A 17149-nucleotide genomic window follows, 5' to 3' on the forward strand; every position below is an offset into this window, starting at 1 on the left:
CTGACATAGGAGAGTTCACTTTTCTCCACACCCTCTCCAGCATTTATTATTTGTAGACTTTTTGAATATTACTTAGCCATAAAAAAGAATGAAATAATGCCATTTGCAGCAACATGGGTACATCTAGAGATTATCATACTAAGTGAAGTAAGTCAGACAGAGAAAGACAAATATATGATATCACTTGTGTATGGAATCTAAAAAAATGATACAAATGAACTTATTTACAAAACAGAAATGACTCATAGACACAGAAAACAAACTATGGTTACCAAAAGGGAAAGAGGGGGGTAGGGATAAATTAAGAAGTTGGGATTAACAGATATACACTACTATATAGAAAATAGATAAACAACAAAGACCTACTGTATAGCACAGGGAACTACATTCAGTGCCTTGTAATAACCTATAAAGGAAAAGAATCTGAAAAAGAATATATATATTCATCTGAATCACTCTTCTGTACACCTGAAACTAACACAACACTGTAAATCAACTATACTTCAATAAAAAAAAAAAGAGAGATAATACGTGGATGCCACTGGCCCAGGGCTTAGCACAGAGTGTACGTTTACTTAGCGCTCATTACCTTCCTGGCCTGGCCCTTCCGATGACTCCCACAGGACCGTTTGGCTCTGGATGACGTGCCAGAATGTAACCCTGGTCCTTCCTAAACCCCTGGACCACTGGGCCCCTTTCCCTGGCCGCTGCTGCCCTCACACCAGGGTTTCATAGAGTCCCTGCGGGAAGAGTGAGTGTCTGGGGACAGGGGTGTTCTAAGTGCTGAGCCAAGGGCTCAGGTGGCCGGCGCAGTGGGGGGAGCCTGAGAACAGGGGCTGTGAGGGAGAGGACCCCAGCTCTGGGATACAGAACCATCCTAGTCAGGAGAGTAAGGCCAGAGATGCCTCTGAGGGAGATGAGGGTCACTGCAGTCTATCAAAAGAGGAGATCCGAGATGCCGCTTTCGCTGGGGGTGTGCAGGAAGCCGCTGAAGAAGGCAGAAGGAACCATGACAGGAGACTTGACAAGGCTCAGCATGGCGGAAGGTGCACGGGGAAGCTAGCCTGTCACATTGCCTGTACGCACCGCCCTGCACTAAGGATGCCACTGTCTCCTGCTTCTTTGAAGCACAGAGCCTGTCCAGAGTGGGTGCTCAGAAAGCAAGCACTTGAAGAGACAGTGATGAGAGATGGGAGGGAGGAAGAGAGAGAAAAAAAGGAGAGAGTAATTGAGTAAGAAGGTCTGCTGCAAGCAAGCCAGGGAGTGGAGGGAGAAGAGATAAGAATGAAATAAGTGGATCAGCCAGAAAACACAATGCAGACATCTCTTTCTCTCTTAGGACAAGCAATCTGGAGACAGGCTGTCCAGAGCTTGAGGGATCCCTCAGCCATGCCCCCAAAATCCCCAGCTGTCTCTTCCCCCCTTCAGCTGTTGGCCTTGTACTTGCTGTGCCCGGGGCCTCAGGGCTGCTGCAGCGGCTCCAGGTGCGCCTCAGTGTTGGGGGGATTTTGGGGGACCGGGAAGCTGAATGGAGAAAGGGTAGCCGGCTGCATGGGTCCATATTTTCAGGACAGTAAAAGCTTTCTCAGACACCCCAGCAGATGTCTGTCTCTAACTCATTGGACAGAATCGTGTCTCATGACCACCTCCAGATGCAAGAAAGGCGAGTCATTAGCTTTCGCTGCCTCTGTGGTGAGGCAGGCGAGTCAGAAGGGTTGGAAAAGGTGTGCGGTGAGCGACAGCCAGTGCCCTTGATCCCGCGGGCTTATCCTGGGTGACTGAGCGGCCGCAGACTGAATTAACCCAGCGAGGGAGGTCAGGAGACGGGAGGCACTTTAGAGGGAAGCCAGTGAGCCTGAAATTCCAAGGTGCATCTACACAGAAGCAGAGCTGGCCCTGGAAATGCAGTCTGGAGGTGGGGCCGGAGACAGAGGCATGGAGGGTGGCCGTTACAGCTACACAGCCATGGGTGAATGTGTCTGTCAGGGAAAGAGTGCTGATGTGGTCCAGGCGGCAGGAGGGAGAAAAGCCAGGGGCTGTCAGGGCAGTGCATCCTGGTGGAGCCGAGGGAAGAGGGTCTGTCCAGTGGATGGATGGTCCAGGCACGGCTGTGGGAGGGGAACCGCCTCAGGAGAGCATCACTGGGGAGCGTGGTGGGCCCCGAGTCAGAAGGTAAACCACGTCACTTCAGGCAGCCTTTTTGGGAATTGATGAATCTAATTCTGGGTGAGGGAAAACAGTAGAAGGGTCTGCGGCTCTGGGCCCCGGGGCTGAGGCTCTGGGCCCCGGGGCTGAGGGCAGAATCACAGGCTGTGCTAACCGTGGACCCAGCCCACGGTGGGTGCTGAGGTGATGGGAAAAGGCCAACGAGTTCTGGTGGCTTTGAACGAGGGCTTAGTTACTTCGCCCAGCTCTGTGTTTGGGCTTACAAGGATATGGAGGGCATCACTGAGTGTGGGAATGGAAAAGAAGTGCATGGAAATAGGTGGGTGATATGGAAACAAGGGCTTTGGGCGCCAACTCTTGAAATGTCTTTTTTTTTTCTGGGGCTATTGCAACCCAAATATATATAAACGGCACATATGAACACACTGTGGCACATTACAGACAATCTGATGCTTGGGTCTAAAGTTGTAATTTAAGAAAATTTAATCGCGAAACACTAAAAATAATCCGAAGCATAAATAGCGGAGCAAGCCTGTCATCATCACCAAACCCAAAGCTGTAACTGGAAAGAGTATGAGATGCTGTAGAAAATGGACCAGTTGGAAAAATAAGCTGAGTCTTCCAGATGCTCCCAGCCTGTGCTGGAGGTGGGGAGCAGGGTCCACGTGCGCCTGGAACGCCTGAATCACTATAGTCTCCTTCCGGACGCCGGGCCGGAGCTCAGCCCTGGGCCACGTCTCCCTCCCCAAGTATATCTGCAGCTCCTGGGATGCAGACATTTAGATCAGCCAGTGCCAGTCACCCCTTGCTCCCTCCACCAGCCTCCAGGACCAGCCAACGCTCTGCCCTTTTGCTGAATGGAGAGCTGCTTCTTTCTCTCTGTTATCATGTCCCAGGTGCCTTTTCCCTTTCCGCAGCTGAGAGAACCTTGGGTGCCCTCCTGTATCATCAGGCATTGTCAGGGGTGGGGCTGTGACCAGGGCAGTTTTGTCTGGGGCAAGGGTGATGTTGAGACTGGGGAAAGTGACCCAAGAAGGCCACACTTGGGGAGGCATCTGTGCAGGTGGGGAGCCCTTTGGGGATCCAGGGCTTAGGGAGGTAGCATGGGGGGCCTGCGATGGCAGGGAGGATGCGGTTTTACATAGGGGTTCAGGATGGTCTCGGTGAGAAGGTGACATTGAGCAAAGATGTGAAGGAAGTGAGGAAGGGAGGGAGCAACGTGGATGAGGGGGAAGAGCATCCAGCCGATGGAACAGGCGGTATAAAGGCCACAGTAGGACATGTGCCTGACGTGTGTCTGAGGGACAGTGAGAAGGCCGCTGTGTCTGGAGGAGAGTGAAGGATGGAGGAAGAGAGGAGATGAGGTCAGAGGCCTGATGGGGGTGGGAGGTTTGCTTCTGCAGGGCCTTGCGGCCATTGTAGGGGCTTTGCGTTTTCCTCTGAGTGAGGTGAGGGTCATTGCAGGAATTTGAGTAGAGGAGCAACATGACCTGACTTAGATAATAAATGAGTAATTGGACTGCTGTATGTCAAAAATCGTGAAGAGTCCACTTCCAAGCTAACAAATTCACCTGCCACATTCTCATAGACGTTGGCAGACACAAGCCTCCTGGTCAGAGATAAAGGATTTTATTACTCACAGGATACCAGGCAGCACAGCCCCTGCCTCTCGTTCACAACCATTCCCCTTGCTCCCTGAGTTCTACCGGGGCCATTCGGAGCAGCCCAGGTGGATACTGTGCACACAGTGGGTCTGTGTCACCGCTGAGGAACCCCGGGCTTAGGAACCCACAGTCTTATAAGGGGCTATTGGCAAAGCTGCCCCAAGTTTGTCCTGGAGTAAGACAGCACCTTTATACTCTTGTTCAGGAGAAAATCTGCCCTCTGCCCAGGAAGGAGATACTATCTCTATCCTCCGAATCTGTTTCTATAAACGTCCTCGAAAAGATAGTCCAAGACAAACACTGTCACAACACACGTGGAAATACCATGGAGAATTTCCACCTTCCCCAGCTGTATAGTGACAATAAACTAAATAGGAGGAGGTCGGAAAGCCAGAGGACCCATCAGGAGGATGTTGCAGTGACCTGAGAAAGAGATGATGGTGTTTGGACTGGGTCATAGCAGTGCAGGTTGTGGAAAATAAAAAGTTTCCTCTGTGTAGACCCACTCAGGGCACTCTGCCCTGGTCATGCAGGAGAAAGATCAGTCCTGCTTGCTTCCTGAAGCCTCAACTCATCATTATAGAAGAGAGACTGTGTGATAGTTAATTTTATGTTTCAATTTGGTGGGGCCACAGTGCCCAGATATTTAATCTGACATTATTCTGGATGTTTCTGTGAGGGTGTTTTTCGATGAGGTTAACATTTAAGTTGGTGGACTTTGAGTAAAGCAGATTGCCCTCCTTAGTGTGGTGGGCCTCGTTCAATCAGCTGAAGACCCTCATAGAACAAAAGAGCAACCTCCCCTGAGCAAGAAGGAATTTTGCAGCATGTGGCCTTCAAACTTGAACTGGCTCTTCCCTGGGACTCCAGCCTGCTAGCCTACCCTCCAGAGTTTGGACTTGCCAGCCTATATAATGTCATGAACCAGTTCTATCTATATCTATCTATCTATCCACACACACACACACACACATATCCTATTTGTTTGTGCTTCATCCTGCTTTTGGTGGGAGTCACTGAAGAGTTTAAAGTATTTAGAAGAAGGACATGGTTGGATTTATATATTAGAAGGATGCTGAGGAGGTCCAGATGGTGGGTTGGGAGACTGGGCATTGGAGGACAATTATATTTATCCAGGTAGGAAATGACAAATTTGGTGGCAGAAGTGGGGATGGAGAGGAGGTCTGGAGTGGGGAGATATTTAGCCAGAGGAACGAATAGGAATCAGAATCCATTGCATGAGGGATGAAGGGGAAAGTCAGGGTGGGTCTGGTTCCTGGGTACGCTGGGGATGCCAGTGCCTGATGGTACAGGAGAAGGAGAATTGGGCTGGGGCAGTAGGTGATGAGTGTTCTGGGGGGCATGTCAAACTGTGCTCCCTTATGTTGAGGGAGTTGCCCAGGGAGCACAGATTTGGGAGATGTCACAACCTGAGGGGGGTTGAAACCCTGTGGAGTGCGTAGAGCTTGTCCCTGTTGTCCCCAGAGCACCATTCCCACGGAAAACCTGTCCGAGTGCCTTGCCCGGCATCGCCAGCCTAGGTCTTCACCCAGGGGCCCAACACAAAGAACGGGTTAATGCTGAGTGGGAAATTCAATACCTGCCACCAGAACTCAGCAAAGGCGTTAAACACCATCTGGTGCCAGACAAGTGAAACAAATGTAAAAAGACTCTGAGGAGACCCCACCCTAGAGGGAGACGGTGTCTTGCCTGTATTGGAGGGAGTAGGGGAGGGGCTTTCCTTGTGTGCACACATGTGTACTCAGGTAGAACCCTCATGCACGTGCACACATGCGTTTATGAATAATTGAATCTCCGTAAACCTGCCGTCAAGTAGCTCATTTTAGTTCCACAGACCGCCCCCGCTCTGTCCCCTGTGACGGCTGTCTTGTCCCCATTGACACATGAGGAGAGTGAGGGTCCTGGCCTGCAGACAGGCTCAGAGTGCTGCGAGGGAAGGAGAAAGGCAGTGGTTCTGGCCCAAGTCCTCCCCTTGGGTGCCATATGGGCCACATCCCACCCGGGATGGCAGGTCCAAGGCCAGCAGGCTCCAGGCTTTCTGCTGTGACCAGGAGCCTCACCCCTCCTCCCCCAGGGCTGGCTGGCCTCCGAGGCAGGACCCTGACAGAGTTATAAGTGTATCTGGCCGGGTGCATTATCTAAATTGTTATGTATCACCCCGCATAATGGCAAAAGTGAAAACCGCTGTTAGCTCAGTGAATAAATCCTCGGTGTTGATCAGTCATCGCGTGGTGTCGACTCTTTTAATAGGCACTATTTACATGGAAACTTGGCAGCCTGCTCCGTCGTCTAATTGCAGGTGGAAAATGGATGCCGGTCTCTGCTGTGCCGTAAAAATGTAAACTGTAAATGACTTAAATGCTTGTGTGCTCCCTTCTCTACCCAGCACTCGTTTCCACCCCGTATTTAGATACCAGGTGGGGAAAAAAACCTACTCTTCTGTGAGATAATAACTTTTAAGATGTGGGGCTCCCAGCTTCTCCCATCGGATGCCCCCAGTGCTTCCTGGAGCCGTAGTTTCCCTGGGTCTCTCTCCACGGGGGAAGCATCATTTTGAGCTACGCAGACAGTCCCCTGCCCCTTAAGTGCCATGATGTTATTGCATACTCTTAAGTACTCTGAGTTACTGCCCCTGTGCTCATTAATGCTCCTGTGGGCTGAAGGGATCGGAAGCTTCCAGAAGAGCTTAACTCCACCACAGAGCCCTGAGAGGAAGTGGATTCTAGGGGTGGGTGTGTGCTGATGATGGCCCGAAAGCAGGTCAGGAGAGCCAGGTCCACGCAAGTGACTCGGTGATAACGGTTTACCCGCAACCTTGCCAGGAGCCAGGCTTGTTTCACTCTACGCTTAGCTCTGAGACACCTGTAAGCCCTGTTCTGTTAGAAAATTCCCCGTCAGGGGTGTGTACCTGATGTTCTAATAGGGGCTGGGCGGGCTGTGTGTACATGAGTGTGGCTCTATATGTTGGGGCTAGTTTTTTTTTTTTTTTTTTTTTTTTTTATACAAGGGTAGCTTTATTAAAACAAAGAACTGAACATAATTTTAAAGGACATTTTTCAAAGGACTCCACCTCCATCATATCTTCTCCTAATTTTTATCTTCACTGAGAAATTGTGCAAGGTTAAGTTTACTTTTTTCTAGTGCTGCTGTCTTGCCTCGTTTTGGTAGTTTCATCTTCATTTCTGATTCTGGCTCTGGAACCTCATGATCACTTTCAGAGTCAGCCTCAGCCTCAACAGTCTGACGTCTCCTGTTTGTTCTAGCTGAAGCTATCACTTTTCTCCGTCCTCTGTTGGTCTTTTGCTGAGTGGATTTCATTCGGGATGCTTTTACATCCTTGACAGGAGTTATATATACTTCTTTATTCTTTTCATCTTCACTTTGAAAAACAGTTGTAGTTGTGTTGTCATCCTGTGCCACTACAGCTTGGTCACCATGTTCTTTATTTCCTTTTTCTAACTGAACCTTGATTTTCTCCAAAGCTCTCAGACACGTTCTATCTTTTACTTGCTCCAGAATCTCATTCAATAGAACTAGACGATCTTCAGCAAGACTGCTCCTGAGTTCTAAAGAACTCAAGGCTTTTGTATAGACCCGAATTTCTGGTGAATATGGACATGCTAGGATCTCATTGCAAATTTTTATAGCCAGATTGTCATGAACTGTTAAGGCCTGATAATCTTGGGAATTCTTGGCCTGAGGATTTAATCCACTTGGTCTTGTCAAATCTACAGGTAACTCAGCAACATTAGTGACATCTATTTCAGCTAAAGGAGAAGATGCAGGGGCATTGGCCAGTGTTTGTAGAGTTGGAAGAAAGGCTTCTTCAGAACATTCCTGGTTAGTCCTGCTTGCATAAGCAAACATTGGGAAGAACACGCCTAGGCAATGTCGAAGTCAAACATCCTCTTCAGTCACAGGATTTTACCATAACAAGACAAGACGAGAAAGAATCCTACTGCTAGTTTTTAATTCATGTTCCAGGAGCACTAAGGGAGTCCATGGAACTACTTTGGGATGATTTGAGGGGGTGCCATGAAGTCCCCTCTTTTTATGGGTCCAAACACTTTTACCCACATGCCGTGGTACCCGCTATTCTACCCATAAGGGGTGCATCTCTTAGGGATTTAAGGCAAGAAGACACCCCATTCATGTCCAGAATGGAGCCATTCTCCCTTGTTAATACATTAGTTCAGATTACAGTGTGGAGCCATTGAAGGTTAACCATGAAAAAAGGTTCGTTCTCTAAGTCTGTGGGTCTGCTTCTGTTTTGTAAATAAATTCATTTGCATCAGACTCACAGGCTTAGAGAATGAATTTATGGTTACCAGGGCGGAAGGGTTGTGGGGAGGGATAGATTGGGAGTTTGGGATTGATGTGTACACACAGTGCTATATTTAAAATAGGTAACCAACAAGGACCTACTGTATAGCACAAGGAACTCTGCTCAATATTCTGTAATAACCTAAATGGGAAAAGAATTTGAAAAAAAATAGATACATGTATGTGTATAACTGAATCACTTTGCTGTACACCTGAAACTAACAGAACATTGTAATCAGCTATATGCAAGTATAAAATAAAAATTAAAAAAAAAAGAAAAGAAAATAAACCATCCAACACACTTCTGGGGGAGAAGCACAGAATAAGAGTGAGATTGCAGTGCGCCTAGCCTGGCAGTGGGCAGAGCTGGGACCTGGGCACTGCACTTCTGAAGACAAGTAGCCTGGAGAGTTGCTGAGAGAGCATGGTGCATGCCAAGCTGTCTTGATGGGTGAAAGTGGAAGATCATACCGGGAACTCCAGGTCCACTCCAGGGTAGAGGGGTCCCTTGGAGGCAGTGGGAATGGGGCGGAGTCTGTGGCTGGCGTGTAGCCTGGATGCCAGAGATAAGAGAAGCATAGAGGTGCTGGAGGGCCCTGCTGCTCTGCTCATGCCTGGCCCCTCACTTTCCCAGGTGACTCTAGAAGGAGCCAGGCAGCCTACTGGGTGAGGGGGGAAGAAGCACAGGCCGCAGAGGCCTGAGCAATCCCTGTGCAAGTGAGAGGCACCTCCTACATTAATAATGCTTTGGCTCCTTGGTCTGCCTGACTGTGTCCACATGGCCTGCTGTGCTCCAGGCCATCCTCCTAGGGGGGCTCCTCTGCCCTGCTGCTTGCAGTCCTACCCAGCTCCTTAGCTGTACAAACACAGGTAAGGGTGGGGGAGACCTCAATGGGCTGATCAGCTTTTGTGGGTGGTTGGGTTGCTTCCCCTGAACTGATGTAATGGTCCATGTGCGATCTCTCAGCAAAAAGGGCTCAGAGTCAGTTCTCTTTTCTTGGCATCCCACGGCATGCAGGATCTTAGTTCCCCAACTAGGGATCGAACCCATGCCCCCTGCAGTGGAAGTGCAGAGTCTTAACCACTGGACAGCTAGCGAAGTCCCTCAGAGTCATTTCTAAGTAAGATTTTTTAATAAATCAAGTGATTGAATGTGGGGAAGTCAAGAAGCATAATCAAAGAAATGCGACAGGATTTCTTGTGCCTTTTATAGATATTACAAAGCCCCACATGTTTGTGAAGCTCAGGTTGTCCTCGGGCCCTGGCCCCTCTGGTTGCATCAGAGCTGAATGGGGTGCAGGCTGCCCCTGTAGAGGAATGACAGTCGGGAGGGACAGACAGACAGGCAGAGTCAACACAGTGTCACAAGTAGGTGCCAGGACAGATCTATGTGTGATGTGCAGCTCCGCAGAAAAGAGAGATGAGCCCTACCTGGAGACGGAAGCAGGTGACCCAGGAGAGGTGCCAGGTGAGCAGAGAACTAGGGGAGCTGTGTGTGCAGAGGCCCGGATGGTGTGGCGGTGTGGCAAATGCAGCTGTTCTGGGGCTGAAATGGACAGTAGGAGACATAGGGTGTCAGGGGGTGAGGCTGACAGTGAATTGGGCAAGGGCTGTTTGGTAAGGGTACTCCTTGACGTTCAGCCTGGAGGTTACGGGGAGTGCTGAGGGGCTTAAGCAGGGGAGTGACATCATTGCAGAAGGACACGTGGTGTTGCTGAGTAGAGAATGGGATGGAAGTGGTGGAGGCAGGTAGGTGTTACCTAACAGTGCCAGACCCTTGTAAAATAAGGCAAATGCAGGTGTGACTTGTGGAATATTAGATGGTTTTGTTGTTAATGTGATGCTTGGCCCCATGGGAGCTAGGTCATGGACCTCTGCAGGCAGGCGCAGAAGTGGACCCTCTGAACAAGACATATGAAATGAAGAGCCCCCTTTCTATTGCATGGACCCTTCCCAGAGTTTGTACCCTTAAGAGCCCATCATGACACCTCCAATATAGGAAAGGCCCTGGGTAGATGAGGAAGGTGATGCAGGATTGGGAGTAAAAAGATTCAGCCTTCTACGGTGACCTCTGCCCTTCACTGAGAGATGTGTGTCCTGGGAGGCCCCTCCCTCCTGGCATGCTGGTCATCCCATCTTGGTCCCTGGACACCACCACTTGCCCAAAATCAGTGGCTCAGTGAGCAGACACAGAACTGAACAGATCTCACCCCCAGGGGAAGGGAACCAGGCCCAGGACAGCAAGAGGAGAGATTGTCCTGCAGGTAGAAGTTACCTTCAGGGAGGGGGACCTCACAGAGAATTACTGGTGCTGTTGTCCAGGCTTGTGATGCTGGTGGCATGAATGGGGGGAGGGGTGGCCCAGGAAATTGGCCCCTAAGAGGAATTCCAGACTGCACCAAGAGTCACTGGAAGAAATACACAATCTCAGAAGGGGTCTCTTGAAGAACCACCAGTTTGTGAGATAAATTTCTGGTATGGTTGTGAATATGTCTTCTTTTATTCAAAAACTATTTATTGGAAGCCTACTGTGCGCCATCTCTGCTAGGCATTGGGGGTCCACCGGTGACTATGGCAGACCCACCCTGGCCTTTCTGGAGTAACTGAGTGGTGGGAGAGATGGGGCACAAACAGATCCCACAGAAATGATTTAATTCCCACTGGGAATGATGGAGAAGTCCAGGGGCCTGTTATCTGTGAGTCTTAGGTTTCTACCTCAATATGGCCAAAGCAGGGAATCAGGGGGTGGGTGGTGAGGAGGCTGGGGAGAACCCTGACAATTTGGAATGAGGACCCAGAGCAAGGCTTAGGACTGGTTCTGTTCCTGAAATGCAAATGCATTGAAGAGAGCAGGTAGAACTCTCTCAAACAGAGGAAACTTGTCATTGTTTTCTTGAGTCTGAAAGAAAAATTGCCGTTTGGCCCTGGACCAGCCCTTGCTTTCTCTGAGGCTGTGTCCCCATTTGCAATACGGAGAGCAGACTGGAAGGTCCTCCGAGGGTGGAGCTGCTCTGTGTCCCTGATACGCTGGGGCACTGGCCTCCCCAACTGTGGGTACCTCAAGCCCCCATTCCCTCAGCAGGTCCTGGGCCCGCATGCAGCACCTCTGCACAGGTCAGCTCTGTGGAGGGTGCTGTCCTGCACCCAGCGTCCCAGTCCTGGCTTCACAAGGCAGAGGAGACGCTGGTACCACTTTCAGTGACGTGAGCTGAATCTGCTGCCCTGGGAGCTGCTCAAGCTGGGCGCCAGGGCGCCTTCATGGTGGCGGGGGCCCCAGTGGAGCTCGGAGCTCTGACTCCTTGTTTACCAGGCAGCTCTCACTGAACGCTGTGTGTCTCACCGCTACCGCCCCTACCCTGCTCCTCTCAGGCACTGCTTCTTGGCAGGAGTCTGGTCCCAAGGGAAGAGAGCTCAGGCTGGAATCGCTGAGCCTGGGTGTGGCCTCCACCTGGCCCCAGACCTGGGGTTCTGGTTCCTGCTCCAGGACTCGGCGCTGCCCTCCTCCCCGATCCACAGCGGCATGGAGGGTCCCATGGAGGACGATGGGGGTTGGGGACCATCAGCAGAGGTTAAGCTCTCAGCCTCTGAAGTCCCACTGCCTGTGTTTGAACCCTAGCTCCACTCACTGTAGAGTATAGCCAATCTGGGTCTCAGTTTCCTCATCTGCAAAATGGGGATAAGTATGGATACCTACCGTGTAGAAGGTGAGGATTCAATGAGGGAGTTCATGTAAAGCTCTTAGCACACTTCCTGATGCAGCATTAGCGCTCATTACACTTTGCGGCTATTTACTAATAAGACATGTCAAGTCTGAGCATGGAGGTGGCAGTGTTCCACATGTGGGCATCCCACGGCACAGGGCACCCCCTGCCCGGGTGCCCACCCTTTGTCTTCCCCTGTGTCTGTCCCTCACACATGTGGGCAGCCTGGGGGAGTGTGCCGTCCTCCCCCAGGGAGACCTGGACTGAGCCGCAGGCAGGGCCCACCTCAGCTGCGTGTCCTTTTTCCCGTGAAGCGAGGTTTTCTTTTCCCTGGAGATCACTGAGGGGTTAAAGGACTTTTCTGCAGCCCTCTGGCAGCCTTGGCCTGGCCCCAGTGGACGTTTGGTCACTAGCAGATACCCTGTGGTTCAGGCCTGTGGTTCAGCAGTCGGGCCTGGATCTTACCCGCACCTCACACAGCTGGGTCTGTGTGATGGCTTCTCGTCCCTATAGGACTATTCGTTTTCAGTCTCATGGTGATACTGCGGGTAAAGGAGGCACAAACTTTGCACGTAGAGATGCACACAGACCCAAATCTCAGCTCTGTGGCCTCGAGGCAGTTACTTGGGCTTTCTGAGCCTCAGTTTTGTCATCTGTAAAATGGAGATGATAACCCTTATCTTGCAGGATTGTTTTCAGTCTCAAGATGCTACATATAAAGCATCTGGCACATATCTGCTGCTCAATAAATAATAGTTGCCATTTTTGTTAAATAAATATACCCAATGCCAGGGATTTGGCCCTTTAGAATAAACTTTAGTGATCACTTACAAAATTATTTGAACTACACTAAGGAAATTAAGCTGGAACCATAGTCAACTGCTTGCGTTTGGCAGATGAGAAATTAAGGACCACACAGGGTTGGTCCCCTGTCTAGGATCTCCCTGGTCAGGAACCTTGCTGTTTCTCAAATTCTTTCCCTTCAGCTACATATTATTTGTCAGTGAACAGGAACTTTGAAAGTGACCCCAATGTTGTTCCCCAAGTAGTTTTGTTTCCATTTACTATCTTGGGTACATTCAAATTTTTGGTCAGCAAAATTTTATTCATGGGGATGTTGACCCAAACTAAACCCGTGTCCACCCAGTGGCAGGCCTTAAAATACACTCACAAAGATGGTGGGCGTGCAGAAAGGGGATTCACTTTTTTCCAGGTGTTTACTTTGTAAGGCGGAGGTCACCGTTTGACTCCTGACTCTGCGCCTCCTCTGGCTGTGTGACTGCGGCCAGGTACCCATCAGCTTCCCCATCAGAGGTGAAAACAAACAAAGAGCACAGCCATATAGGGGTTTTGCTATCCTTAATATTACAGATGGTTATTTCTAATCTCCCACTGCTTCCCAGTGGATGTTGGTGGGGGATGTCGAGGAGGGGTTAAATCATTCTTCATGAGCAAAGCCGGAGAAGGAGGAGAGAGCGATGAGGCCGAGGAGATGTCCGAGGAAGATTTAAAAGATGTGCTCGGTACGATGTATGACACGGCCCCCTCTGAGATCTTCAGTAGTAGCCGTCTTGCTGGGTGTCCTACCTGAGGCTGGGTTTGCTTTATCGGGGTAAGGATAGAGTTGAGTGTGGGATGGGCGTGGAAGCAGCTCACAGGTCATGCAAGGAAATGCTGGATGGCTCAGGGCTGGGCGCTCAGGGGAACGGAGGAGGTTACATGGAGTTACATGGTTACAGTAACATGGTTACTCCGTGGTTGCGTGGAGTTACATGGCATTGAGGACAGTGACCATGGCTGTTGTTGATAACAGTGAAGGGCATCCCTCCCCCTCCCCCTCCCCCTCCAGGTGGCCCAATCCTGCTTCCCAGAGGGGGAGTGATGGGTGGTGTTTGCGGGTCTACCTCTTCTGCAGCATCTCCCCTCACCCCCTGCATCCCCCCAGGGGGCTGGGAGGAGACTGAGTCCCTCATCCCACTGGAGGGGTGTTGATGAATCTCTCTTGAATGAATTCAAGCCTCAGCACTTCAGTATTTTTGATATGAGGATATATCGCTATGGAAAAATATTGGAGTTGGGAACTATTAAAGTGTTTTCTGAAGTCCGGCTGTGGACCGCAGATTTATAGGGAAGGGTTTTGTTGGGGGGGGGGAAGGTGCCGAGAGCATAAAAGCTGACCATACCCAATATCTTTCGCAGACAGAAATGATATTTCAGTAGGTAAAATAAACAGTATATGGAAGTGCTTGCAAATACATCACCGCGCCCTTTATGTCCTGTGTGGGGTTTGTATGTGCAAAATGTGTCCCAAGGCTCAGAAAGCAGACAAAACTAAACAGACAAAAAAAATTTGCTTTCCCATTAAAGGGCCATCTTTCCTCTGCTTCCTCTCCGTGTCACAGAGTGTTATGGGGCTTGGGGAATGGAAGTACCGCTTGTTTCTTGTTGGATTGGTCACCAGAATGGGGGCGCAGAGTGGCTGGAGTCGAAGTTCCAGCCCCTCAGGGCCCTGAGCCACCCACTGCAAAGTGGCACTCTGGGGCTGGGGGGGCTCAGTGTGAGACATTTGTCCCCGAGGCCCTCCTGTCTCGGTTAGCTCACTGTCACCTGCCAGGAACGTCTGGGATCCAGAGCTGGCTCTTCGCCTTACAGATGGGTACCAGGGGCCCACAGAGGGGAGGGGAGACCCCCAGCTCAGAGGCCTCCCCACTTCACACTGCCCGTGCCTGGGGCGCATCCCTGCCTCCTGGCTGAGAGCCCAGGTTCCTGAGCCAGAGGTGGGACAGTGACCTTGGGAGCCTCAGCATGCAGCGCCTGAGGGGGTAACCTCTCCCCCGCCACCCCTCACCGTGAACGGAGCTCTGGGGATTATTGCCAATGGTGTCACAGGGTAGATTTGGGGCTGGTGGTGAGACTTCCCCTTCAGCTGTGTATTTCAGGAGAACCTGGAAAAATAAGTGTCGGTCCTTCTCCTGCAGTTGTCAGCCCAGAGGCTTCGTCAGAGCCCACGTGACTCGGCGGGCAGGGTGGAGGAGCCGGAGAGACAGCTTTGCCTTAGACGTAGTGGTGGGTTGACTAGTGTCCACAGAACCTCAGAAGGTGGCCTTATTTGGAAATGGGATCTTTGCAGGTGTAACTGGTTAAGATGGGGTTCTACTGTGTTAAATTGGGGCCTAAATCCAACCACTGACATCTTTATCAGAAGAGGAGAGGACACAGAGATGCAGGGAACGCAGCCCCAAGCTGAGAAGGCCAAGGGCCCCCAGAAGCTGGAAGAGGCAAGGAACGGCCCTTCCCTAGTGCCTTCAGAAGGAACATGGCCCTGACGAACCTTGATTTTGGGTTTCTGGCCTCTAAAACAGTGAGAGAAGAAATTTCTAAGCCACCCACTGTGTGATGATTTGTTCCTGCAGCCCCAGAATCTCAACAGGTAGAGAGGGGTTGCTCCTGGATCTGCCTCTTTGAAGAGGGCATATGGGGTGCGGGGATTTAGCCAAGGGGGTAGAGTTTGAGAAGAAGAGAATGCTCCAAATTGGGTTTTCTGCCTCAGAAGCCGAATTAGTCAGGGGTCTCCAGAGAAACAGTACCAATAGGATGTGTGTACACACACACACACACACACACGAAGATTTGTTTTGAGAAGTTGGCTCATACAAATATGGAGGCTGAGAAGTCCCACAATCTGCTGTTTGCAAGCTGGGGACCCAGGACAAGCCGGGGGTATAAGTGACTCTGAGTCCGAAGGCCTGAGAATCAGGAGCTCAGAGAACAGAAGATCTCTGTCCCAGCTCAAGCAACCAGCCAGGAAGACACAAATCCCTCTTTCCTCTGTCTTTTCTGTTCTATTCAGGCCCTCAGCGGAGTGAACGATGCCCACTTGCCCTGGTGGGCAAATGGCTTCTCAGTCCACTGATTCAATGCTAATTTCATCTGGAGACACCTTCCTAGACACACTCAGAAATAAGGTTTTGCCAGCTCTCTGGGCACCCTGGGGTCCAGTCAAGCTGACACACAGAATTAGCCATCCCAGAAGCTACGGCTAAGAATAGCGTGGCCCCTGCAGAGTGAGTGGTGGAGCTTCTGTATTACATTTAAAAAGCCCCACTGACTCGTACGGGGCAGGCTGTGCAGGAAGCCGAGGTCTTCCTTCTGAAACTGTGTGATGGGCTCAGTGGGTCACTTCCATATTCATGCTGTTTTGTCTTAAAATGGTTTCCATCTCCTCTTTTCTCTGCCTCTTCCCCAAACTCCCAGGATCTGGGACATTCTCATTCTGAGACTCCAGCACATTCTCTCAAGCTTTCTAGAGGTTTCTCTCCCTCTGTCTGGAGTGAGAATGGAGGTGGTTTGCAGTAAATGGAGGAAGGAAACAATTTTTGAAGAGAAATGAATTCTCTCCTTTGTTGTTTTTTTCCCCTGACTTTTTACATTTTAAGTATGGCAGAAATAATGAGTTTTGTGATTCAAAGTCTGGTGTCCATATGGTAATGCATGTGTCCTTAGCGTTCACAGTTGAATTTAGATCTGTAAAGGATCCCGGGGGAAAACAGAACACCGATGAGGATGTCAGGCCCACTCGTGCAAGGCCTGTGCCCCACGTGTTGACTTTTAACTTTATTGTTCAAAATTTGAAGCCATCCTCGTAAAAACATTGCCAAGCCTTTAGAATACTCTTCCCCAAACTATCTGACTCAATGAATTAAGAACTCGGTAGGGAATTTGGGCTTGGGGAATGTCTGTATGTAAGAAATGCATACATGCAAAACACAGAGATGAGATGTGCTATATTTCAGATGTCTAAATATTGTAAATTTTGAAATTCAATTTCCCCCAGAGCTTTCGCGTTTGTGTTATTTTCATCTCTGGTGCTGGGATCATTATCATTTGATTCTTCTAGGATTCCTCCTTATTTCTGCTCCCCATCTGTTGATCCCTCTGCATCACCTTGGTCAGTCTAACACTGAGATCTCCAGAGACTCAGGTTGGAGACCTCAGTGAATTTCGAAGTTGCCAGAATACAGCGGATAGAGCTCCCGAAGGCCAAGTTCAGAGAAGCCAAAACTATTTCTGAGAGTTCAGAGCTTCAGCTGGTTCTCTTAGCATTTCACCTTGGCTCTGCATTTTCTGTTTTTTGGTTCAGTGATGAAACACACTGTCCATCACTGCATGCGGCAGCACTGAGAATTGTCAGGAGCTGTGTGCTGGCAAAAACCGTAGAGTGGGGGCAGCAGCAGGATGCGAAGTCACCCTTTCCTGTCTGGAGGGCTTGCTAAG

At 50.2% G+C, this 17149-nt stretch overlaps 2 protein-coding genes across 2 annotated transcripts in view; one reads left to right on the forward strand and one right to left on the reverse strand.

The window, feature by feature from the left end:
* Positions 1-17149, forward strand: part of CLSTN2 (calsyntenin 2) — a 643926-nt gene that overhangs the window by 81079 nt on the left and 545698 nt on the right. The gene's annotated exons all lie outside the window — the stretch shown is intronic.
* On the reverse strand, positions 6939-11696 carry LOC137766644 (condensin complex subunit 3-like). Its single transcript, XM_068547265.1, is given in 4 exon segments — positions 6939-7812; positions 9405-9481; positions 9606-9720; positions 11635-11696. Coding segments are annotated over 4 exon segments (1128 nt in total).

This window comes from Eschrichtius robustus, chromosome 6 (genome assembly GCF_028021215.1).
Source record: "Eschrichtius robustus isolate mEscRob2 chromosome 6, mEscRob2.pri, whole genome shotgun sequence".
Taxonomy (NCBI): Eukaryota; Metazoa; Chordata; class Mammalia; order Artiodactyla; family Eschrichtiidae; genus Eschrichtius; species Eschrichtius robustus.